Below are 26,186 nucleotides of genomic sequence, written 5' to 3'. Positions count from 1 at the left end.
GAGCGGCTGACAGGCGGGGCGGGCGGCTCCTGCACTTCTGGCGCCCAGGCCCGCCGGGCGCGCTTCTGAGGATTCCGGTGTGCGACGGGAGTCCCGGGGTGGCCAGCGGCAGCCGTGCGGGGCGGCCGGAGTCGGCGGTGGGATGTGCTCGGCCAGGAAGCTGCTGCGGGCCGGCGGCGGCGCCGGCGGCGGCGGGGAGTGCGACGAGGACGGGGCGGCGCCGGCAGGGCGGGTTGAGGAGCGAGAGCCCGGGGCGAGCCCGCGGCGCTGGCGGCCGCAGGACGAGGGCGAGCAGGTGAGCGCGGGCGCGCGGGCCGCGGGGTGGCGGCGGCTGGGCACGCGGCGAGCGGTTGACGGGCGGGGCCGGGCTCCGTGGAAATGCCCTCCGGAGCCTCACCTCAAAACCACCCGGCAACTTGTGCTACGTGGGCGCGCCGTGCGCTCGGAGTCTGAGCACTGCACGCGCCCTGGACCGGGTGGGCGGAGGGTCGGGAAGCGTGGGTCGGTGACTAGGTGACACCGGGACTCTCCCAGAGCGAGTTTCACAGCACCACCGGGAAGAGCTGAACTTCATTTTAGAAGTGGGAAAAAAAAAAAGAAAAGAAAAGAAAAGAAAAGAAAAGAAAAGAAAAGAAAAGAAAAGAAAAGAAAAGAAAAGAAAATTGCCTGCTGTGGGCACCAAAGGGAAGGAAGCTTTAGTAACAGACATAATAGGGAAACTGGGTACTTTTAAAGTTCTCTGAATTGGATATCATTGAGAAGACTAAGGGAAATTACAACATCCTGTAAGACTAGACTAACAGTTGAATGTAAAGATTGAGTTCTACGTGGGACGGTTTTTTTTTTTTTTTTTTTTTTTTTTACAGGCAGTACAGTAATTAGCTACTTAAAAATCCCCCAGATATGAAGACCTTTAGAAATCACATAAGCCTAGACTTCTGGAATAATCAGTTAATAATACCTGTAACTTGCCCTCTAATATCACTAAGTATATTAATAACTAAATACATTAATAAAACGCATTACTTAAACAAAAATAATGCTAATGTGGACTTGGGCTTGATCACCATGTAGACGGTAATTATTCATCTATTTGACAATATAGGAGCCAGTGACTGAAGCAAATAAATTGGTAGCTAGGAGATCTTGCTGGTTCCCTTCTGGGTGGTGTTCTTACTTAACTGTACCATGCATGTCTCAATAGAGAAGGTCTTGATTTCCTCTTACTCTTGCTCAACTGGAAAACACAGCCAGCAACTAAAACTCCCTTTCCAACAGTAAATGTGCAAATGGTTGTAATGGTATGTGAAATTCTTCCCTTTAGCATCTCTGGGCCTTACCAATACAATGACATGGACAGCACCAGGAACTCTAGTCTTATTGATATTGTTACTAGAACTAAGAAAGGGGATGAAACAAAAAAATAAAATATACATTCTAGAGAATCTGTCATATACCTGCTTCCTCCATTTTACTATGAAATTTCATTTCCCTGTACTTCTTAGACATGTTGCTTGTGTTGTTGTAATTTTGCTACATGCTTTACCTGTATACTCTTAATCATGGAAAAAACACACCTGAGATCTTACTATATCAGCACCTGGGAACTTCTTATCAGGAAGTCAGAACTGGTACAGCCCAGCCCACTGAGCAGAAAACAAACTTTGGTGACCCATCATTGTTTGGCAACAGAATCACAAAGCCTATCTTCTAGGGTTGTTTTGTTTTCACCCTGCAAATGAAATTTAAAAACCCATGCAATGTCACATAGATAGAGCTATTTTTGCACATATAATATCTGAAGGAGAGTTAGCATTAACAACATAAAACATTCCAAGGAGTCATTTTAATTTTTCATCATGGAGATATTCTCTTGTTCATCTTTTTGGGTTGTTTTAAGGGTAACCAGGACTCCAAATTATAGATTGAATAATTCTGGAAAATTCCTTTCTAAGCTATTTAAAATTTACACAGAATTTTTCCATAAAATCAATGATACAAACCAAAATGGAAGCAAAACTAGTTAGGTTGAAAGGAGGTACTGGTCGTTTTCCTGCCGTCTTTCTGCTTAGTGTGTTCAGTTGCTTTTCCAGAGCCTCAGCCTCCTAGACACTGAGAGGGAACTGAAGGCCACACGGCCCTCTGCAATGCCTTCTTCTCTTGGGCGGGGCCAATGTGGTGGCTTCCAGAATCTGCTTTTTGTCAGTTCCTAATCTTACATGTTCTATCCTGTTCTGTTTCTGTTTCCTTTTCTGATAAGAGGCAGGCTGGGTTAGTTCCCAGCCTACAGTCTCCACATACATCTCTCCCATCTCTGCCTTTCTTCTGTCTGGAAGGCCCATTCCCTCAACCTGGAAGACTTGTATAAGCATGTATCCAAAACTTCTCTTTGCCTTGTTGTTGCTAAAACGCCTGAACAGAACGCACCTTCACTTTCCGTCCTCCTGCGACACTGAAACACTGCTGTGGATACAGGTGGTTTATTCATAACTAACATATTGTCAGCATCATACTTTACAGTTTGTCCTTAGCTGAGACTCCATTTGAGGAAAAGCTAAGCTAGCATTTCTGCCTGAATCCTTTTCCAGCCGGATGAGTGACAAAAGAGGTCTTGTTAAAAATCAAGGATTCCTTTAAAAGGAAGCCTTGAGGAAAAGAACCTGTATCTAATGAGAAGTACAAGGCCAGCCTCTAAGAGAGATAAGCAAGAGGGGGAGTAATGTGTGCTGCTATCCAAGGAACCGGGGAGTCTAGACTTAGATAGCTGTTCCACATGGATGGGTAATTCTGTTCAGGAGAGATGATTCAAGTCTATGGTTGACAGTGACTGCCTGGTGGTTTTATGGAAGATGAGTCCCCTGCTAGACGGCTGGAAGGCTAAACCTCTCTTGGTTTTATTCCATGTCTGTAATGTCAGTGGCATTTGCTTTTATACAACATAGATTACAGTTCACAATAACCTGAGATGGCCATATTTACAGAAAGCATGGGGGCAATCCCATGGCTCCCAAATTGACTTTAGAATTATTAATATTAATTTTATGATTATACATGTAATATGTATTTCAGAAATTTTAAAATACATGAAAATAAATACTTATAAGGAATTATTCCAAGTAATACCTTGAAGTCAAGCACTTTGGGGCTACTGTATCTCTGTTTTGGCTTAAGTACCCATGTATACATCATGTGCTCCAGCAAAGTTTTCTGTCTGATTTATCCCTTGAGGGGCTACTCTTTTCTGTAGGGAAAGGAGGAGGAGAGGATCTGGGGGAGCAGGGAGTGAGGTGGGAGGAGCTGGGAAGAGAGGAGGGAGAGGAAACTGCGGGATGTAATACATGAGAGGAGAAAAAATTAAAAAAGGAAAAGAAAGTGAGCATTATTTCCCCATATTAGAAAAATCCCGTGAAAGAATGACTTTTAGAGCCTCCAAGTAGTCCATTCTCCTAACAGTGCACACTTAGGTGACTTCAAACTTTCTTTCATTAATAGTACTGTCTTAAAAAAAAAAATATGCGCTAGTAATCATCACACTTGTGTGTTGAAATAGATTCCTAGAAGTGGAGAAAGTAGGCTGGAGAGAGTCAAGCTCCCGCAAGCGACTTGTGGCAGCATCCCAAGGGGTGCATTCAACAGGTGTCCTGCTTTTTGTTGTTTTGGTTTTTGAGGCTGTCTCACTATGCAGCTCTGGCTGGCATGGAACTCAGTGTGTGAAACAGGCTACCCTGGAACTCACAGAGATCCCCCTGCTTCCTTCAAAATAACTAACGGTGCTTCATTTCTGCTTTTCGCCTGTCACAATGCCTAGAATTTTACAAAGAATGATACTGACTTAGAAATGTAAGTAAGAAGATGGGCTTCCATGGCAGTACATATCAAAGTTTCTCAAAGGTGATTCAGAAAATAATGGGGTAACCTATGTGTCCTTTTTGATCTATCGTTAGAGATAGGATTTGTGTATGGATTCTGGATGGGTTTGTACTTATAACTGAAGCTTTAGGTGAGTTAGTTAACCCTCCTCTGTGGGCTTCAGTTTCTTCATTTGTATAATGAGAATGATAATTATTACCTTCCTAGGAGGGTGGGTCACAGGAGTTAATAATGTATGAAAAGCATTCTTAGAGAGGTCCCTAGTGCATTAGCTGGCATGCAAGTGTTAGCTGTGGGAGCCACTTGTCAAACCAGAACTGAGAATAAAAGTGACAAGTAGTCTTTAAGGTCTTTCACACCCACAGTTAACCGAGAGACTAGGGGGAAAGCGACTGTGGCAGCACTCTCAGCTAACGCCCATGACCTGTCATCTCTTGCTAACAAAGATTTTGATGTAGCTAATTTTCAGTAAGGGTCTGACACTTGGCATCTCTTACCAGAATCTCAGGTGGTACAATGCTATGACCACAGACCACAATTTGGCAAGGAAATGGAGGAAATACAAGTGCACTAACCCATATCATTCACTGTAATGGCCCTTTAGGATAGTATCAGTAATAGATGTATGTGAGGAAGTCATTTAACAGCTTCTCCCTGAAGTGTGTATTTAAACTCTTGGTAAGGCAAGAGTTCACAGGCAATGTAAGCTGACAAGGTAAGGGGTACCAGAGCAGAGGAGAACCCAGGTCACTAAACTCCAAAGCTAGTCCCCTTATCTTACATACAGAGTCACCATGATGGTGACTGGTCTCTTGATAGCTCTGCTGCTTTCCCTTAGATTATATAACTCAAGACCAGGTCTTTGCCTATATCAGATTGCTTCACATCTTTTAAAAGCAGCTTGCAAGCAATATTGTGTCAATACTGAGTTTAGATAATCAGTAAGTAGTTCTCAACTGAAGACAGTTTTGTGTTAGGATCCATGTGACACTGTGTTAATGACACCTTTGGTTGTTGACACATAGCGTAGTTGGTGCTACCAAGTATCAAAGTGTCCAGGAGCACTGCTAATCAGCCTGTAATGCAGAAAACAGTCCCCTTGGGACCATTAGTTGTCAATGGCAACATCACTGGATTAAGAAAGAGAGAAAACTAGGTTCTGTAGTGCACAATTGTCATGCTAGCCTGGGCTACACAGTGAGTTCAAGGTCAGTTTAGACTGTGTAGTGAGTGAGACTCTTGTTTAAAGAAGAATGCCTAGAACACTAGTAAAACATACCTCTGGGTAGCCTGCAAGGTCACAAAAGGTTAGCGGTAGATCACAAAGCTCTCACCTAGATGGATTCATAATGTGCTAACGCTGGGAGGTGAGGAAAACCCCTTCCTAGAGGCCTCTTTTTTTTCTGCTTCTGGCTGCCTGATGTAAACTCTTTTCTCCCGTGTGCTCTGCACCCTAAATCTGAATCAGTGAGCCAAAACGAACCCTTGTCCTTTATGATGTTTACATCAAGGACTTTGGTTAAAGTGATAGATAGGAACTAATACTACAGCAAAGTATTATCTGCCTTAAAATATCAGCCATGCCAAACTCTACCTAACAATTCACAGGGAAGGAGGCTTCAGTGCTGTGAGTAATTACCATGCTAGTCTGTCCCCGGACCTCCACCCCCAGAAGAGGTGAAAATAGTTTATTTCCTGTCTTGAGGAGTATTTCCATCAGATAATCCCAATGGATATTCCCTTATCTCTGTGTCTCTTCCAGTTCTGCTAACTTGCCTTTTCTCTCCTCCACATTCTTTTCTACATTTTTCCTGTTGGGTTCATTCTCCCATGGCACTTCCATTTCTTTCCACTCACCTCTACCACACTCTCCTTTTTCCATGTCGTCTTCGTTCACATTTTTAGGAGCGGCACAGGATTTATAGTGTGGTCATTCTAAGTTTAAAGCCTGGCATTAGTACTTGATCAACCTGAACCTGATGACCAGTTTCCTCATTTGTAATAGGTGTAGTGCTGTCCACCTCTTAACTGAGATATACTTTACACAAAATGCCTAGCACGCAGTAGGCCTTCAGTAAGTATTAGCTCCCTATCTCTACTTCATGCTCTCTTCTTCACCTTTCCCTCTGGTTCAATTTTATTTGCCTCAACTAGTAGCATCATAGAATTTCATTTTAGTAAATATTATTCTCTAAGATAAATTGTTTTATAATTCTCTAAGGAAAAAAACCTCACCAACTTGGGTTGTTGTTGTTGTTGTTTGAGACAAGGTTTGTTTTGTTTTGTTTTGTTTTCCTTTTAAATGAAGATCTTAAGTTGATTTTCCCTACTTTGTCACTAATTTTTGACAGGAGCAAAAATAATCCCATATGACATTTCTCCTTAGGAGAAATGATAAAGCAAGATTAAAGGGCCAACTAAAGACACCATGACTGTCAGGCTGGCTCAGAGAGCATAAGTAGAAACCTTATCTTTGTCTGTGCCTCCTTGTACCTTAGTCTTCTGTCTTTAGTTTTGTCTGCTCTGGGCTCATAGCTCTTCAATAGCAACCACTTATCTGCAAAAAACCATTAGTTATGGGTTTGCATGTAAGGGAATTGATAAAACATTTGAAAATTAGACTACATACATAAACTAAATTTTCAATGAACTTGATAGGAAATATACTTTCTACTCTATAATCTAATTTTCTCTTGTATCTAAAGGGCTTTCCTTCTTTTCATTTAACATCATTGGCATCTGTGCTTAATCTTGGCACAGGAAGAGGAAATGACCTGCTTTGTTTGTGCCTGATTTTTCCTACAGCAACAACTGCAGCTTATCAGAATTCTGATCAAAGGAAAACATAGCACAAGTATTTTGAACTTAGGAAAAATGAAGAACAAAATCATTAATATCTACTATTGGAACATTCTTAAGAAAATTAAATTTTTGTTATATTTCCTTTGATATATTTCTCTGTAATACCAGAAGGAATTAAAGGAATTCCCTGTAGGGAAAAATAGGGAATATTTTTTATTCTTCCAATTAGTAAAAACTAGTTTTAATCCCTTTGTTCATATTTTTACCTATAGATGTGCAGAATGTAGAGAATTTAAATCTGAGGTCTTGCACATTGCCAGTTCCCTCACTCTGATTGAGAATTTCTCATCCCCTAGTTTCAAGAGGTAATTTTTTTTAACATGAGAAAGTACTCTCACACTGCTACAAAGTAAGACTTGAGAAGGAAAGTCACTGTAGGAAAACTGTGGGACTTTGGCTAGTTTCTTCCATCACCAATTCATGCAAAGTCTTTTGGTGAGAAACCTGCTCTGACTCCCTATGAGTAGATGCTGTTACTGTCCAGACTGTAAGATACACTAGTGCAGCACAGGAAGAATGCAGGAAATGTGCCTAACAGGCTGAGTACTTGTCCGCTGAATACCTCAAGTCCTCCAAGACAGTTTACAGTCACAACTCAAGTACACAGGAAACTGTGCATTCATTTACCCTTAGGCAGAGCTTATAAGGTACATTATAAAATGAATACATTTTATATTTAGTTCTATCCCCTTTATTTATTGTATTGATTACTTATATTACAGTATATTTTACACTGTAATGAATATGGCGTAACAATTGTGATATTTCTGGATGTTTCTTAATCTTGTAGAGTCAAAGTCTTTAGTCACTCTATATTTGATTACTGTTGTTAAAACTTTGGTTGCTCTAAAATCCAGGCCATATCCTAAATGTAGGCTTGTCCTATCCACTTACATCATACTGAACATCTCATGTTTAGAAAATTATTACAATGCTTGTATCATAGAAAGTTTTCTGCTTTGCTTGTTGTTTGGTTTTGGGTTTGCTTGCATTTGTTTCCTTGATAGCTTTTGAATCTAGTCAATCAAAACCTCGGGGTGAGTCACCTATGTGCCAGGCCCTGGTCTAGGCTGCCACTCAAGTAAACAAAAATATGTTCAACTTTTTCCTCTAATTAATCTGGTACAGCTTAATTATAGCATCTTCGTGATGAACAAGTGTCTGAGATAAAAATACTGAACAACTTTATTGAAAAAATAGCCAATAAGCAAAGAAAGACAGTGAAGGTCAAGTGACATGGATCAAATTTAAATTATAGGAACTTTTCTTCTGAAGAAATGAAAACTTAAGTATAATTTTCTCTTGGTCAACGAGTTCAAAATTAAGCGTTTTAACTGAGTGTGGTATGCATGCCTGTAATCCCAGTACTTGGTGGTGGAGGCAGAAGGATTACAAGGAGTTCAAGATCATCCTCGGCTATATGACACCATCTGGGCTAAATAAGACCCGGTCTGAAAAAGAGCATCTCCATTGAATAAACCATATAAGCATTAATAATACTGTTAAAGTAAATGAAATCTCTACTGAGAGAAAGTATATAAATAAGATCGCCAGCTACTAAATTACGTGAGTTCTAACATATGATCCTCAGAAGGAAATGGCTTTGCAAATGTGAGGAAAGGATGAAAGGATGTCTAGAAAGACCAGCAGAGTTTTCAGTTTCACTTCAGATAGTGCTGGCCACTAAGGCAGGGTATTCTGTAGAAAAAACAAACAAACAAACAAAAAGACTGAGCTTGGCACTGAACGTGTTAAATTTGGGGTTTCAGGGTGTGTGCAAGGAAATGTTGGAGTGCAGTTGAGCATACCAGTCTAGACATCTGAAAGGGTACATAAGCTCAGACATTGTGCTCAGAACTGCAACTCTTATGATTAGGGAGAGAGGGAGTAGCAGTGTTTAAATCCGAGGCTCTCTCCTTCCTTTCTTTTCTTTATACACTAAACAGCTTGGTGCAGGGAGTTACTGTGTAAAGCTCACAGCCTCTGCCTTGCTTGTCAATCATTTGTTAAGATGGACCACATTGACTAAAGGCTCTGTTTGTTTTTGAAAACTTAAATGATAATTGAATCAAGGATTATGAACCATCAGTGTTAGAAGTAAACAATCAAAGTTACATGGTACTTAGGTACACCAAGAGCCAGAGTGTGGTCTAATAAATTGTCAAGTTTATTAGGCTAGTTTGGCACAAGCAGGGCATAACACGACTTGCATAAAATGCAGGTATAAAACTTGCCATGGGAAATGTTTTACTTTGGAATATATCTATAAACTGTAATTCTGAGCAAAAAACTTATTTTTCACAACACCATCATTCACCTAAAACAATAATTCTTACAAAGTCAACTTTATATGTGCTACTTTTCAAAATGTTTTTTTTCCATAAGAATCATGATAAACCTATTGTATTAATTACTAAGATTAACATACCAAGTAAAGCGCTCCATATGGCCTACTCACACATTCGTATCATTGCCCTTGGTTCTCATTTGTTTCTCTTGCCCACTGACTCCCACTGTCCTCCACGCCTGCAGCTAGCCTCTTCCTGCCCCCTTAAGATTTCTGCCTCTCCAGAGCCTCATGATCGATTTTCTATTCCTGAGACCTACATGTGTGCATACACATGAACACACAAAGCTTTAAATCTAGGTTCCACATATAAGAGAGAACACTATGTCTTTTTTTGGGTCTAACTTATTTCTCTTAACATAATGGTTTTTCCAGTTCTAGCTATTTCCTGTAAATGTCAGTTTTACTTTTCATTTTCCCAATTGGTAAGGATGCTAAACACTTTTTCAAGTGTTTTTGCCATATGCTTTTCCTCTTTTTTTTTTTTTTTTTTTAAGTTTATTGCCCCATCTATTGACTGATAGTTGGGTTAGGTATTTAACTTTTGCAGTTCTTTATATGTCCTTGCTGTTAATCCCATCTGATGTGTAATCAGCAAAGACTTTTTTCCTCCTTATTAAACTGTATTTAGAGTGAGCAGAAACAGCCTGATACAAGCAATAAACTTACCTCTTAGAATTGTCCTTACTTCATTGTAAAAGTTCTAGTAAGTTGTGCTTTTATTTTCAATTGATTCTATGAAATTTTAAATTTCCTTTGGTTATTCAAGAGTGTTTCATTTGTGTCTAAGCATTTGTACAGTTTCTGTGTTCCCAGTGTGTGTGTGTGTGTGTGTGTGTGTATTTATTTGTACATATCTTGTACATATATAGGGGTATGCATTCACATTTGTGAAAAACAGAGGTCCACTTTGGGTGTTATTCCTTAGGACAGTGATCTACCTTGTGTTTTGGACCAGGAGGTCACCAGTCAGGCTCAGCTGGCTGGCTAGAACATCCCCAGGGAAACCACACGTCTCCAAGTCTCCATGCTGGAGTTACACATCTATAAAGCACACCTGGCGTTCTGTGTGGGTGCAAGAGCCAAGCCTGAGCCCTCATGCTTACACCAAGCACTTTACCTAATGGGCAGCTTTACAGCTTGTCTGTGGTCTCTCTTCCTAAAGCTTTCTACTTCTCTTCCACTATGACCTGATAAGGTGCAAGAAATTATTTTAATAGAAAAATGTGTATTCTATATCTGTTAGGGGGAATATTCTGAAAATATCTGTTAGTTCTGTTTGATTTGTTGTAATCCGACTGATATTTCCTTATTGTTTTTCTGTTTTAGGGACCAAACTGGAGGTGAGAATGGCTTGTGGGCATCACCCTTGCTTTTATATCTAGCTCCATTTGACTTTATGTCCATTATAGCCCTTGTTTGTTTTATGAAACTGGAAACCTCAACATTAGGAGTATATGTTTATTTATAACTGTTATATATTCTTGAGGAATTGTTCATCTTACTGATATGTGGTAGCTTCCTTTAGCTTTTCTTAGGACTTTTGGGTTGATATCTACCATACCAAATATTAAAAGAGCCATCTATGTCAGCATGTCTGGGGTTTCCATTCACTTCACGTTCTTCTGAGAGAGTCTTTCTTCCTTCTCTTGTGAGCTACTCCTTAAGTATTTTCTGCAGTAATGGCTATAGCATTGTCCAACCTTATTTTGACATAAGTGGTTGAAGTTTTCACCAATCAGGTTAGGGTAGGTTCCTGGACCTGGGAAGATGAATGTAGTTTGACTTTGCCAGCAAGATGGAGAAGTTGTCCTTGAGCTGTCTGGACTCAGACATCTGTTCCCTTACAAGTTATCCGTGAGAAGTCTGGACTCAGAAAACTGTTTCCTTGTAGTAGGAGCAGTTCAGCTGTTGGGAAGTCCCCAGCCTTTCTAGGGCCTGGGACCTTGAATTTAGTTTCTCCCTGTGATTAAAAGGAGTCTGAAAATGAAATGGTAATACTTAAAATAAATTTCTTTTGCTTGTTCCAACACTGGGTAACAAGCAGCTGGGAACCACCTTGGTGTGGGTGCTGGGAGCTGAACAGGGGTCCCCCGGAAAAACAGCAAGTACTTTTAACCGCTGAGCCATCTCTCCAGCCCCAGACTTTTATTTTTGATACCTTAAACTGTAACATGGTATGGAGAAATTCTAACTTGGTCATAACTCTTTGGGGTTCTACATGTTTCTTGTATTTGAATGTTGTTTGTGTCTCTCTAAATTTGGGAGGATTTCTGCTATAATTTCACTGAATAGATTCACTGGATCTCTAATGTTTATCTTCCTTCTTATGTATGCTTAGGTTTGATCATGTCCCAGAATTTTTTAATTACTTCAGTCAGGCTTAGTTTCCCCCCCTTGATGTTTGCATGCACTATTTCTTCAACCTTGTCCTCCACTCCTGAGTCTTTCCTCTCTCTCTGTTCTTTCCTTTGCCTTGCCATTCCATGTGTTTTTATTTGACTCACTTGTTTCTTTTCCAACCTTTCTTTTCTATTTGGTGGTTTGGGTTTGTTTGGTTTCTTGGAGAATAGGTTTGTTGTTTTCTTTCAAAGATCACAATTTCTATGCTGGATTCACCTTTCATTTTGGTTACTTTTTCATCCATATTGCTTATTTTTTCCTTTGTTGAGTTTTCCTTCTCTTTTGCTGGCTTTCTTTTCCAAGTGTTGAGCTAAATCTGTTTGCTTCTTTGTGCCCTCCTTCAGATAATTGAGCATTTGTACCAGAAAACTAGTGAAATTTTCATCAGTTTGCTTATTTCAGTATCTTTGAGTTCGGTACTTGAGGAGTTTTGATCTTCTGGGAGAGTCTTTTTCATATTTTTCAAATTCCTCTGTTTCAATTTGAACATTTTCTTGTTTGGCTATCCCTTCTGGTGTTTTGGCATGGGATCTGACTGAGCAGATGACTGAGCAGGTTCAGTCCCCAGAACTTCCCACAAGGAGATAGTAAGCTGCTGTGTCAGCAACATCTGTCTGCCCACAAGAGAGGAAGAAACACTTAAAATACATCACTGTATGACTATATGGTGTTTGGAAGTGAGTGAATGAGAGAAAGGAAGATGACATGGAAAAGGAAGAGGCAGAGAAGCAACGCTAAATAAGGAAGAAAAGAGTAGGATGTCATTGATGGGAAGAGAAAAAGAACAAGAGATGGGCAAAAGGGGGAAATCAAAACCAAGACATCTCAATGATGAAAGTTCAATAATGAAAATTAGATAAATGGAAAAGGAGCAAAAAGTAAAGCCAAAGCACTATTACTTGTTGAGGAAGATATAGGGGGAATCATGAGGTATAAAGGCTGAAAAGGGCAAGAGGGCTAAGAAAAAAGAGATTGCCCGATAAAGTGTAAGTAATGTTAGATAAATGTATGAGGGAAAATAACAAAAAAATTAAAATTTAATTCATAACATTAAAATCCTGTTAAACATGGAGTAAAAATAGTAGATAGGAATCATAAGAGTCAGAAAAAGATATCCACAAGATAGTGGAAACGTCAGTTTAAAGTTCAGTGTTGGGAGGCAGCAGTTGAACTTGTGGATTCTTGGATTCTTTCTGTAATTATGTCTATACTGGACAAGTGTTGGATATCCACCACAGCTTTCTTCCTAAACCAGCGCTCTCTTGCACGAATGTGTTCTCATTCTCTCTCTCTCTCTCTCTCTCTCTCTCTCTCTCTCTCTCTCTCTCTCTCTCTCTCTCTCTCTCTCCAGTCTCCCTATATGGCTAATATTTCAGCTAGAGGGTATCAAGTACATCAGGAATGTGAGAGGCAGTCCCAGCAGTGAGGTTGGCACAGTCATGAGACTGTCTTCATCCTGTCAACTGTTCAGAGCTCCACTGGAATGATGTAGTCTTTGGTACCAAGTATACTCTAGAAACTTCTAAGCACTCAAGTTCTTCAGCAATGAATAAGAGATAAGGGGGCTCCAGGATTTTATCTGCCCACAGGCCTTAGACTCTAAGCTTTCTGACACCAGGGTTATTCTCAGCTGATGAAATCTGTGGTCCACCTGACAGTGAAGCTCTGTTCTGTGTACTTCCCAGCCTGAGCCAGCTTCCTCCATCTATACCTTTGGCTTGTAAGTATCTGACTCTAGGTCTTCTAACTCTCACCCAGCAATTATACCAAGCTGAATGAAGTCTCCCTGACTTGGTCAGAGGCCTGTATGGTCAGTTTTTAACAGTACTTCCTCTCTCAAGATGGTTCCAGGCCCTATGAATCATAGAACATGACAAAATGGGGTTTCTCTCTACTACTGACCTATATGCCAGAGAAATCACTGTCTAGCCAAAACTCACAAGTGGGTTTGAGGATGGTGAAAGCCATGGACTTGTCCTAAGGGTGGAGCTACCCAGCTCTTTACCCTTTGGAGGCTGTTGTTTCCCCTCCCATGTCCAAGGAGCATGGCAGAAGCTGAGTTTAAGTACACTACGTTACCCATCCTGTTTTTTCTGATCTTTTCTGGTACATTTCTGTTCCCTTTGTGGGCTTCCCAAGCTCTTCCTTTATTTCTCTCTTTGGGATATGGTGTATTTTTTCATATTCTGACTCTGCTTCATCAGCTCACACAGAGGCAACTCTAACCTGCCATCCCATTCACACACAAGCCCTTCATTCCCTCACTGTACACTTCTCTTTATCTACAAGGGTAGATCCCTGCAGATCCTTCAGTGCTATAAATAATGAAAAGCCATTAAAACTGGTTTCTCCCACTTAGTCAAATGATTGATAACTGAGACATTTTACTTAATAATAATTGCACAATTGTTATTTCAGAACAGCAAAGAATCAGCCAAGTCACTAGGCTTGACAGCAAGATCAGTTCACACCAAGGAGCTTCCGTTGTACAGGATGTAACAAGCAACTCCAAGCATTGCTGTAGGAATAGTATTTGTGTAAGCTTTGAAAACTTGTCAGGCTTAGAAGTACTGTTGACTTTGAGTAAACAAATCATATTATAGGCCTTAGAAAAGAAATGAATTTAAAAGGAACTTAATTCTAGCACTGACCATTTATATTTGAATATTTCTTATAAATGTCCTAGGACATTCTAAACTGGGAGCAACAGAGTTTATAAACATCTGTAAACTGTATTTTCTTGACCTAGGTACAAACTGGAAAACTCTATCCTAAACCTCAACAGAAGTGTATTTACAAATCATAAATTTAAAAAAATATTTTCAATATATTACATTCAGACAGCCCAAACAGCAGCATCAGTGCTTTTAGGGGCTAGCCTTCATCTAGGAAAGATGTTCTGGCCATCCTCTAAAGGGAAGTGTAACTTGCCTAATAGTCATCAGTTTTAGTTCAAATCAAGATCTTCGATTTTTCTTTTTTTACTATAAGAATAAAAAGTATATGCTATAGTATCAAATATATGAATTGGCTTGGAGAAATGGCTCAGTGGGCAAAGTACTTGGTGTACAGGCCTGATAACCTGTATTTGGATACTCCAGAACCCACATTCTAAAAAGCTGATAGTAGCATGTACAACTGCTATCTTAGTATGCCCCTACTGGGAAATAGGCACCTGAGACAAAAGAATTTCCAGATTGGGGACCAATTAGATGGGTGTATGCAGCAGTGAATAACAACAGAGACCCTGTCCTAAACAAGGCAATGAGAGAAACCTAAAGCTATCCTCTGACCCCCATACATTCATGCACACTTACACATACAAACACATAGACAGACATACAACAAAGCATAAATATGTATATAGGAATACAGAATAGTAAATTGAATCTTAAACAGAAATAGTATGTTTATGAAGGAGAATATAAGAGTGAAAAATATTTGGGTCAACTCACATGAGAAATTGGATACAGGTAATGAGAGGTGACTGAAAGGATTCAGGAATGTGGGGAAAGTACTAGGAACCATGAGATATGCTCTTATAGCAAGGTATCTGGACACTGTTTACGAATACCATAGATCAGGGAGCTTGGGAGCCCTTGGAGAGGAATGAGGAAGAGCAAGTGTCTAAAGTCATAACTGTAATGGTAGACTAAGGTTCTAGGTTGCAAGGAGAAAATACAAGTAATTCAGAGGCTTCCAAAATTCATAACTCCTTAATAAAGATAGTCATGAGTCCCCTTATTATAATGCTATATCCTATTGTTGCTTTGCCTGTGTGTCTCCTCCCAAGAAGGTAATAAGACATTTTTATAGCAACCTTTCTTTTGAGAGATTAAGTGGGAAAAGAGAAGGCCTAAGTACAAAAGGCCTTTGCAAGTCACTCCCAAGTTCTTTTTTTTTTTTTTTTCATTTTTCTTGCTCTTTTTTTTTTTTTAATCTCTGTGTAATTTTAATGGAAAAAAAAAACCAAAAAAAAAAAAAAAACCTATGATATCTGTAGGCAGCCTCACCATGATCCCTGGAGCTCACTCTGCAGAAGTTCTTAGCTCTGAGCTATTATTAAGTATATTACTACAAAGTCAAGAAAAGTTTGGTGGGGGAGAGATGGTAGTTATTTCTGGTTGACTGAAATACATTTCTCTCTTTACTATATATAGTTAGAAAACTGGAATATTACCAGCTTCTGATGTCTCTCATGCTTCTAGTCTTTTCTGTTGACTCTTGTTTTGTTGCAGTTGGGGTTGAGCTTAGGGTACTTTGGGGAACCCTACCACTGCTTCTTGCTTTATTACATGTCTTCTCATTAAGTTGCACCAAACACCTTAGCACTGGAAATCCTCCTGCCTAACCCTCCTGAGTTGCTGGGATTTCAGACCATGCTAACGGTCCTGTTTACATGCCTGCACTCTTTGTCAACTTCTCTTGCTTTTGTTTTCTTCTGACAGACATGGATCAGGGTTAGAGAGTGGCTTGGATTTTGTTTTGTTGTTTGTTTGTTTGTTTGCTTGCTTTTTAAGAAAAATTTAAATCCCAACAAGTCATAAGTATCACAGTTGAGTGTAGGTACAATATGATAACATGTCTCATATAAGGCCAATTTAAATTATTATTTTTACTGAATAAAATGGATGAAAATACATGTAACTATTTAAACTGCTGTAAAAACCTAATATATTAAGGCCAATAGACTATGAACAATCCCACAGTTGGTTTTATAGTGATAAAGCATATGCCAGTTAGCACAGAGCCTTAGGAATGCGGTTATTAGAACCACACTGCTAAATGTATCTTCCTCCACCAGCTATAAGGTGATTGTGACTAAGTTATATAGTCTCTTCTCTTCGGTTTCTTTATACTTTGAATGTCAGTATAATTGAAACTTTGACCCATTAGCATAAGCTATGTAACAAATTTTACTTTTATTAATAACTGTTATAAAATCAGTTAAAATTTCATTTACTTGTTGGTTTACAAGGTTAGCACAATATTTCATTTTTGAGATAAAGAAAAGTAAAATGGAAGAAATTAATCCTTACAAGTAATTAAATATTGAAATAAAGGTTGGTTGGTTGGTTGTCAAGGGTTGGTTTTTTATTTTTTTCTCCAAAAGAAAAATATGTTACCCAACTAAATAAAGGAGCAAGGTCATGAAGGATTTGATTTTTTTCTTAGAGAAGATTACGTGGTAGAGGTGATCAAGTTGTTTTCTAGTCCACAAATAAATTGATCAGCCCTGCAAAAGGGATAAATAGGATTACAGTCTCCCTTTGACAGGACACCATTTTCAAAAGAAACCTGTTGTACCACACCATCTGGCAAGTTGAAATTGCAAGTTATTCTAAAGTTCTTTCAGTTAGGGGTTTTGTTTGTTTGTTTGTATTCTTTTTTTTTCTTTTTTTCAACCACAGAATAGTTTATGCTATAATACAAAGACAGTTAAACACCTCATCTTTAAAGATATAAACCTAAATATTTTAATATTAAGATTTTGCCAACTCCTTTTAAATTGATTTTTATTCAAGTTAAGCCAAAGTACAAAAGCATTTTGTAACTTTTAAAATATCACATTTTGGTCAAAAATATTCTTACTTAATACTTAATTTCTATACAGGATTGCTAGCCTCTTGAAGTTAAAAGTGTGGTCATTTATTTAATACAGTATTGACACCAGGAAAATTTTGTTGAATTGATTTCATTGGACAAACATATTTTTGAAAGCAATAAGATGACAAGGGTTGTGCTGAATGTAAGTGGCAGCTGAATGTAGCCTTGTTCTTACTTTTCTATGTATGTGTTTATTTTTACCCTGTAGGAACAGAAGAGATCATTTTGACACAGAACATTCTTTGTTTAATTCTGACACCTCTGAATTTTTGAGAGCTTTTCTGGAGTTCTTACAAATCTGTACATTGTATGTACATCTATATTTGTAAAAATACATATGTATGTATATATGTGTTTATATGCATGTATTATATGTTTGATAGAAGATATTTTAGTTATGCTAAAATTTTTTAAGAAACAAATTTTGGGTAAAATGTAACCTATTAAGCACAACTAAAGGAAAAATAGAACTGTTTGGAGATTTGATTCCCACTAACTTTCCTTGGATATAATGAAAGCTGAATCATTACTGGCTAAAGAACATGGTAGAATCTGCAGAGCAGAAATGGTAAAGTTGCCCATTTAATAGTATATGTGAGAGGGAGCAGGGGAGATGGCTGCTCTTCCAGAAGTTCTGAATTCAATTTAAGCAGCCATTAACTACTTGTAATGGAATCCGATGTCCTCTCCTGGTGTGCGTGAAGACTGAGTACACATATGCATAAAACAAATATTAAGAAAAATAGCATATGTGAGAAGTAACAAGGAAGGAGAAAAGAGGAACCTTTGAAGACCATTTTAAAAGTGCTAATGGAAAAACTAAGAGCTATCTGACTACATGGATTCTCAAAAGTCAAATATCCCCAAAATTTGATCATCCCATGATATTAAAAATAATAAACACTCTCAGATTGCTTAAAATTCCAGACTGATTTCAGATCACTTAATTTTCAGCCGTCTAAAATCCTCTGACTCAGCCTTAGAACACGTGCCCTTCAATTTGCCCACAGATGTAACTAATACCCACAAATGGCCAGTATCAGTCTTCTGGAATAATAAGGAATTCATCAAATCTCCCTGCAAGGCAATAGCTGACCGATGAAACCGTAAATACAATAGCTTAAAGAATCTAGAGTCATTTTGAAGGGAGGTTGCATGTGCAGAAACATTTATTCAGGAAAATCTACTGTATCTTCGTAAGAACAGTGTTTTGGCATTTGAGTGACACCACACTCCATCACTGTTCCCCATCATGGTGCAGCATTAGAATCTCCATGCCAGTGTCCGATGGAGAGCAAGAACTTCACCTGGAAAGGTGTCCTCCACTGTCACTCTGACTCTTCACTCCCAGCACCCTTACAGAGCTCTTTTCTGTGTAGGCATGGCCAGTGGGACCAGGCCTGTATCTCTTCGGCCAGCCTCCACTGACAAAGGGAATATAATTCATAAAAGGGGCACACAAAAGAAACAAAGTAGTTTTATGATATATTTTTAAAACTACACCAAGCTGGACATGCACCTTTAACCCCAGCATTCAGGAGGCAAAGGCAAGTACATCTCTTATGAGCTTGAGGCCATCCTGGTCTACAAAGTAAGTCCCTGTCTCAAAAAAAATTTTTTTGAAGGAAATCATACTTAGAGAATGAAAATCGAGGAGACTGTGTGGGTCTGAGCTAGATCCTCTACATATATGTTATGGTTGTTTGTCTTGGTCACCTAACAGTGGGAACAGGGGCAGTCTCTGACTCTTCGCTTGCTTTGGGGACCTTTTTCTATCTAGTGGGTTGCTTTGTCCAGCTTTAATATGAGAGAATGTTCCTAGTTTTACTGTTAACTTTGTTAACTTTGTTTGATATCCCTGGGAGGTCTGTTCTTTTCTGAAGGGGATTAGAGGAGGAGTGGATCTGGGGGAGAGGGAAGCGTCTGGGGGGGGGGGAACTAGGAAAAGAGGAGGGAGGAGAAACTGAAGTTAGGATGTAACATACAAGAGAAGAAGAGGAGGAGGAAGAAGAAAACAAGAAAGAGAAGGAAGAGGAGGAGGAGAAGAAAGAGGAGGAGGGGGAGAGGAGGAGAAGGAGAAGAGAGAATGTTAAAAAAAAAAAAAAAAAAAAAACACCAAAGAACTTAGTAGGTTTTTCTTATGAAAATTCTGGAGTTGATAATACAGTAATCCAGGCATAGGTAAAATAAAACTATAAAATCTCAAGATCAGTCGGGTAATTTCAGTCACATCAACAAACAGGTAATAGGGATATTGAGAAAGAGAAGATTGTATGTAGGTGTAGATTTTTCAAAATAAGGGTTCTTAAATGCTTTAAGCCCTTTTCTAGCCCTCCACCCATCAGAGGTAGTGGAAAGGCAAGGTTAATAGAGCAAAGGAGGATGTGGACCTGTTTAGAAATAGTTCCTTGGAGAAAATCCAATCTGTGTAGTTAGGATATCACCAGTTCAGTTCATATGAATCAGTAGCAGCAACTCAATCTACTGGCAAACACTATTCACAAATCAGCAATGGAAGGTCAATCCAGAAGAAACCATGAGGCTCTGCTAATCAGCCTGAGTCTGCAGAAGCAGCAATACCACCAGAAGTTTTTGGTGCATTTCTCAATGAAGTCAGGACAAATGATGACCATCAAAAAATGACAAGGCTAACCAATATCATACAGTCTCATCAGCAAAGACCAGCGTCAGCAAAGCCCAATGTTGACCAACAAAGAGTGATAAGGTGAACTAATGCCACTGTCTGTTGGGTTATACTTACACCCTTTCCAAACATCACATGTTCTCTTAAGCATCTGCCCTAACAAGACATAGCATACCCCTTTTCCAGGCTGCTTCCAGGAAAACACATGTCTGTTCTCAGCAAAACATCCTCCCACATGTCTGCTTCAGCAAAAACATCCTCTCATAAGACAGTTTCCAGAACAGAACATCACATGACACAGCTGAGTCTCCAAAGAATTGGAGACCAAAAATTTCCACTTCAGAAGATATAATACTTAAAATAAAACTTCTACCACTTGATGAATAATTCTAAGGTATTATTCAGGCAAATCTACATACTATAAACATGAGGGGATAAAATGTGTGGTTAAAGTGCTGGAAGTTAGAAAACCCTAAAAGCAACCAGAGAAAAATAACTCACCACATACTGAGGAGCTCAGTGAAACTAACAGCTGATTGATCAGAAATTGTCAGGTAAGTGAAGAGTATGGCTGAGAGAGATCCAAGCATGCCAGTAGACTAGCATGCCAGTGACGCCGAAAAACCTCACCTTCAAATGAGTAAAGCTCGGTTCACACGCTGTTACCCTGCTCAGAAAGGATTTCCCTTTTATTTGGTGTACATCCTGGCATCTGTCTGCATTAAATTCACCTTCCTCATTATGACTTCCATGGGCTCATGTTACCAAAAATAAATCCAGCCTTAGTGTTTACTGCTATAGTCATATGTGTTCTCTGAATAATATTTACAGCAATGGTTTTTCTGCATATTTGTATGCAGTATTTTAAAAACAGTGCCTTCTTTTTATTAGTAGGCTTATGGAACCTGACCTTTTTATTCATGGTTTCTAAAGTATGAAAGTGATGTAATTATTTTAAGGATTTTTCTCAAAAATCTTATTTAAAAACTTACCTTTAATTTGTTCCCATTAAGGATTTTGAGGGCAGCAAGATGGCACAATCAGTAAAGCTGCCTGCCTGTTACACAAGCCTGGTGCCGTAAGTTCAGTCCGCAGAACTGAAAAAGGTGAAAGGACCAGCTACACAAAATCAGTCTCTGACCACCACATGTCTACCATGTATATACCTATACAAACATCACTCATACACATCTACACCCTCTATACACACACACACACACACACACACACACACACACTCACACACACACTCACACATAATAAAAGAAAACATTTCAAAGGATTTTGAATCAGCTGGGTCACTCTTATATTTCTGTGCATGTCTTCAATCATGAACAAACAAGGGCTGTCAGGGCCTTGCTGAGAACACGCTCTAGTAGTCCTGTGTAACCCTAAAAGGAGCCGTCTACTTGACAAATGGTCTTCATTGGAGCCTCACACACAAAGAAGAAAGTCTGGCAGAAACACGGATGATGAATGTCAGAGCAGGGAAAGCTCCATCTGCCCTTGTGCTTCGGTTTACTGTTCCTGTGTGCAGTAGATTTTCTTATTCCAGTCCTGCCAGGAGCACTTTCTTCATGCTTGATAGAAGGCTTGGGGCCTTTTTTCTTTCTCTTCCTTTCTGTCTTCCTTCTTTTCTTCTCTCTCTATCTTTTGACATTTTAATGCAGATTCTAGTCACTATAAGCTATGAAACTGTACAAGTCTACAGATAGCTTTACCTCATTTAAATTTTTGCACAACATGAAAATAAGTTTGAATAATTTTCCTGGCTGATAAACTTACTTTAAAACTGAAAGAAAAGATGTAAAGTAAGAATCCTACTGATGTTCAGTTTGCTCTGTTAATGAGTAAAATGTTCTTCTGTAAAACAAATTACTTTAGCCTTTGTTTTTCAGAGATGAGATGTATAAGATGTACCTGAAAACTGAGGTATTCAGCACTAATTAGGAACTGGGTGTGGCCCACAGACCTGTCCTCTCTGAGCTAGAGTCAGCGCTGGCAGCTTCCTCACCTCTAACAAGTTAATCAAGGTAGCGCCATGCCTGGTTCACAGTAGGAACTCTGAGTCTCCACTTCCGCTCCATCATTAATAGTGCTACTGATATCACAGTTACCCTGGAGGTAACCACCTCAGAACTATACAAGGGCCCTCCCCAAAGCTCCTCTGTAGATAGAGAGCTCAGACTGGGGCCCACTAGACCCTGCTCATTTAGCAACACGGCCCTTTTCCTCCCTGCACTTGCAGGTGTCGTCCTTGAGTTCATTGTAGGAGTCTGATGTTTTCATAGAGTTGTACTTGTGAATACACGTTTGGGGGGGGGGGCATTTTCCTATCAACCTTTTAGTTGGCCACACTGAGCAGTACCATAATGAGGTACCAAAATTTAGTACTCATTAAATTTGGCTGATACTTTTGTTCATTTTACTTATTTTCTCCAATGTGTATATATTTGAAAAAATATATATTTATATTTGTTTGAAAATATTGAATTTGTAATGTATTCTATTTATATATTTGTATATGTAATATTTATACCTAATATATAATATAATATGATATAATATACTTATAGGATCAGGCTACAATAACTACAGCTTGCCCAAATTTACATGTACGACCTTGCCATCTCAGTGGCAACTCAAGGCAGCTCCTACAGGATTCTGCTGTTGTTGCAGCGAGGCTCACAGTTAACTAACTCCCTGCTGGAATTAGGTGCTGCAACACTCCCTCTTTTCCTGAAAACCCCAGACACATTCATAGACTTAGTTCATTTTACAAGGACATTAAAATAAATACTTATTGTATCTGATCTGGGTGCTTTGTTCATATTAAACCCACAAAATACAGAAGGAAAAAAACCTTAGAACCCTTCAAGAACTACCCAGGGTACAGTGAATGAGTCCATAGATAGCAATTGATTCTAAACTTTTTTTAAAAAAATAATTTTAAAAATAAACCAAAAACACTATTAACATTATTAAACACTAGAGAAATCAAGATGTGGACCCAGAACAATTGCAAAGTAAATCAAAGATTCTTCAGATGCTGCTATGGGGGGAAATGGTTTAATATCAGACAGGACAAATCTGCACGTTTTAATGTGCTATTAGGTATCATGGAACACATAAGAGAATGAGGAGCTAATAAGCATAAGGTTAATCCAGAAAATTGCCTTTTCTATTCGTCTGTGTGGTGTCTCTCTGGTCTTTCTATTGCTAGAATCTAATAGGAGCCAGAATTCAGAAATGTTTGCAAAATTCCAAAGGATTATTCTATTAGTCAGTTTTTCATAACTGTCATGAAATACCAGACAGGCTAAAAAGAAAACATGTTTTATTTAGCTAATGGTTTTGGATCCTAGAAATCAAAATGAACTGATAGAGACAGATTCATGTTCCACTGTGGCTGCCTTCCCTCAAGGTGGAATGCAGTCTCGGGAGCAGTGACTGCATGGTGGGCCAGGACTGCAGTCTCAGGAGCAGCGGCTGCATGGTGGGACAGGGATGCAGTCTCAGGAGCAGTGGCTGCATGGTGGGACAGGGATGCAGTCTCAGGAGCAGTGGCTGCATGGTGGGCCAGGACTGCAGTCTCAGGAGCAGCGGCTGCATGGTGGGACAGGGATGCAGTCTCAGGAGCAGTGGCTGCATGGTAGGACAGGGATGCAGTCTCAGGAGCAGCGGCTGCATGGTGGGACAGGACTGCAGTCTCAGGAGCAGTGGCTGCATGGTGGGACAGGAATGCAGTCTCAGGAGCAGTGGCTGCATGGTGGGACAGGGATCCAGACAAAGCTTGGTTGGAACAAGGTCCAAGCCTTTCCTAACAACTCTCGTGAAAGAATTAATAACCGATTTTTAAAACAAACTCCCAGCTGGCATAACCTCCCACTAAGCTCCACCTATAAAAGCTTTAACTTCCTGATACCTGTCATACTAAAACACCATGACCTCAACACATAAACCTTTGAAGAAATAAATATTAAAACCACAGAAGTGGTTTGGAAACATTAGGAACTAGCATAGTGTTCTAAATTGTAGAAAGATGGGGCAGTAACAGTAGGCTTTGAATACAGTTTAGTATACATGGAGATTTTCTGTAGCTCTGACTTCTCAATGGACTTTTGGTCTTGTATAAAATTAATCCTATTTCAAAACTTTGTTTCCCCCTGATGATATTAACAGGAAGCATGTACAGTCTCAGTAATATTTTGACAGGAAGCTATGCAAGAGCCCCCACATAAGCCTTCATAGCTAGCAGAAGTTTAAAAATGAGAGATCACAGCAGCAGTAGCTAAGAACAGTAACTAGTCATTCTCCAGCCAGCTGAGCTTGAACTCTTAAAACTTTAGTTCACAGACCTAATAGTTCACCAAGTTAGAGTGACCAGGAAGCCTGTGCTTCATGAAGCAGGAGAGCAGCAGAAAGGGGGCTCTGCAACCAGGCTCTCAGAGGAGACAAAGGAAAACACCATTCTTTACATAGGTCCCTCAGTGTAATTCCAGGCATCTGGAGAGTGATTGGAGGTGGATGAACTGTACCTGTGTCTTACAAATCAATGGTCTAGTTGGGGATTTAGTCAGTGCTAAGTCTACAAAAACAATAGTAAGTGCTTTCTCTCTTCTTGAAAGGACGGATAGACAAATGTCAATCCAAAGGCGCATTCCTATTGTCTGAACACTGGGAATTTGTTCTGTGACACAAATTTATTATCGTATATTCTTGGAGATCAGGACTCCAGATCACAAGGAAATGCTCCTTTCAGAGATACTAGTCTGTCCTTTTTCTCCTCCTATGTCACAGGCTGCTTATAGTCACTGCTCATGGCTCCTTCCTTCATCTTCCAGCAAGAAACACATCATCTTACCAACTCTCTATTAGAAAGGTTCCTGTGTTAGATCAGTCCGTGAGGTAGTTTGGGGTGGCTCCTTCTCTGAATCAAGGCCTTCCTTGCATCTGTAGACTATCTCTGCCGTGTGACGTTATATACTCATGAGTTGTGGACATCCTTATTAGTGTTTACTAAATAATTACCAGAAGTGTGTGCCCAGTTATTTGGAGGAGATAGTAAGATCATTGTCATTAGAGGTATTTACATGTTTCTTATGTCCATATCTTGGTTTGTCTTTTTTTTAAGGATATTGAAGAACCTCAAAACCACTCTGGCGAACCCATTGGAGATGACTACAAAAAGATGGGAACACTTTTTGGTGAACTGAACAAAAACCTCCTCAACATGGGCTTCACAAGGATGTATTTTGGAGAACGAATTGTGGAACCAGTAGTGGTCATTTTCTTTTGGCTTATGCTATGGTTCCTGGGCCTGCAAGCCCTTGGACTAGTTGCTGTTCTTTGCCTTGTCATTATTTATGTACAGCAGTAAAACATTGGACATTTGATAGCCATGTATGTAACTGATATACACTTGGGCTTTTTGAAAGCCAAAATAGTTTGTCATATTTCATATTGTGTACTGGCTATTTTGTAATTTAAATTATAAATGAGTGTTCTTTAAAACTCAACTCTTTGTTATAACAAGGATGAATATATATTTTTGACTATATATTATTAGCCTATTCAAACTCTTTTTCACTCCTGTGATCTGTACCTACTGTTAGATACTGCTTTCCCATGCCAAATCTGAGTATCACAAAACAGTGACAGGGCAAAAAGCATGGCATAGGGTTGCAGTGAAATGGTGTAGTTCTTGTAAAGTTACAATAAAAACATGTTGAAAGAAAAAGAGACATGTAGCTAAGAATAAGTTTTAATTGGAAAACTGTTCCACCTGCACCTCAGTTGAAAAATCCCATTTTGGAAATATATTTGTCTCTGTTATCTCTGCGTAGTCCAAAACAAAGCAAATGGTACCGCTGTCGTGCTGTGAAGGTGAGAACGTTAGTGTCTTCAAACTGAAAATAATATATTTATTATTGTTGGTAACGTTTGGGGTTAAGTGTAAGTGTTTGTATGCTGTAGTCAGGCCTATACGTGAGATTGTAAAGTTAGAGGTGGTTCTGGTGCTAACTTCCTTTTGTGAGTTCTACGGCCAGGCGCCTGGCAGTGTCTGCCATCCTGTCCCTAGCCACTTGCATGGTTTTTTCTAGAGACATTTCAGAGCATTTCTTCCCCCAAAGTTCATAATTTTATAGTTCTTTTCTAACAATTACTCTGAGATGTAAAACAGTGCATTTTCTGTCGTGTCATGGAGTTTTCCTCCCAAAAGAGTAATTTCTATCTATTTAAGAAAAAAAAATCAAATAATTTTCTTTGATATCTGTATTGAAGAGTACAAAAATCAGAATAAAATGACATGTTTAAATCTAGAACTCAGTAGCCACTTGTAATATTCTAGGATTAAAGCCAATTGGCTAGCCATGTTTCTAATGTATAGTATGGGGTTTTATTATACTGAAACAAGCATTTCTTTAAATACATTTTGAAAATGAAAAATGA

General features: G+C 39.2%; 1 protein-coding gene across 1 annotated transcript; it reads left to right on the top strand.

The window, feature by feature from the left end:
* On the top strand, positions 1–26,186 carry Fam241a (family with sequence similarity 241 member A). Its single transcript, XM_021196572.2, has 2 exons — positions 1–295; positions 24,868–26,186. Exons 1-2 carry the CDS (start codon positions 143–145, stop codon positions 25,111–25,113), a joined length of 399 nt encoding a protein of 132 aa, XP_021052231.1. The 5' UTR covers positions 1–142; the 3' UTR covers positions 25,114–26,186.

This window comes from Mus pahari, chromosome 4, assembly GCF_900095145.1.
Source record: "Mus pahari chromosome 4, PAHARI_EIJ_v1.1, whole genome shotgun sequence".
In the NCBI taxonomy this organism is placed as follows: domain Eukaryota; kingdom Metazoa; phylum Chordata; class Mammalia; order Rodentia; family Muridae; genus Mus; species Mus pahari.
Note: the sequence above shows the minus strand (reverse complement) of the source record. Positions and strands in the feature narration are given on the sequence as shown.

Excerpts from the sequence above, each read along its gene's own strand:
- Fam241a (XM_021196572.2), top strand. The coding sequence starts at position 143 with ATGTGCTCGGCCAGGAAGCTGCTGCGGGCCGGCGGCGGCGCCGGCGGC. Across the intron at positions 296-24,867 it reads CGCAGGACGAGGGCGAGCAG|GATATTGAAGAACCTCAAAA; the intron begins GTGAGCGCGGGC and ends CTTTTTTTTAAG.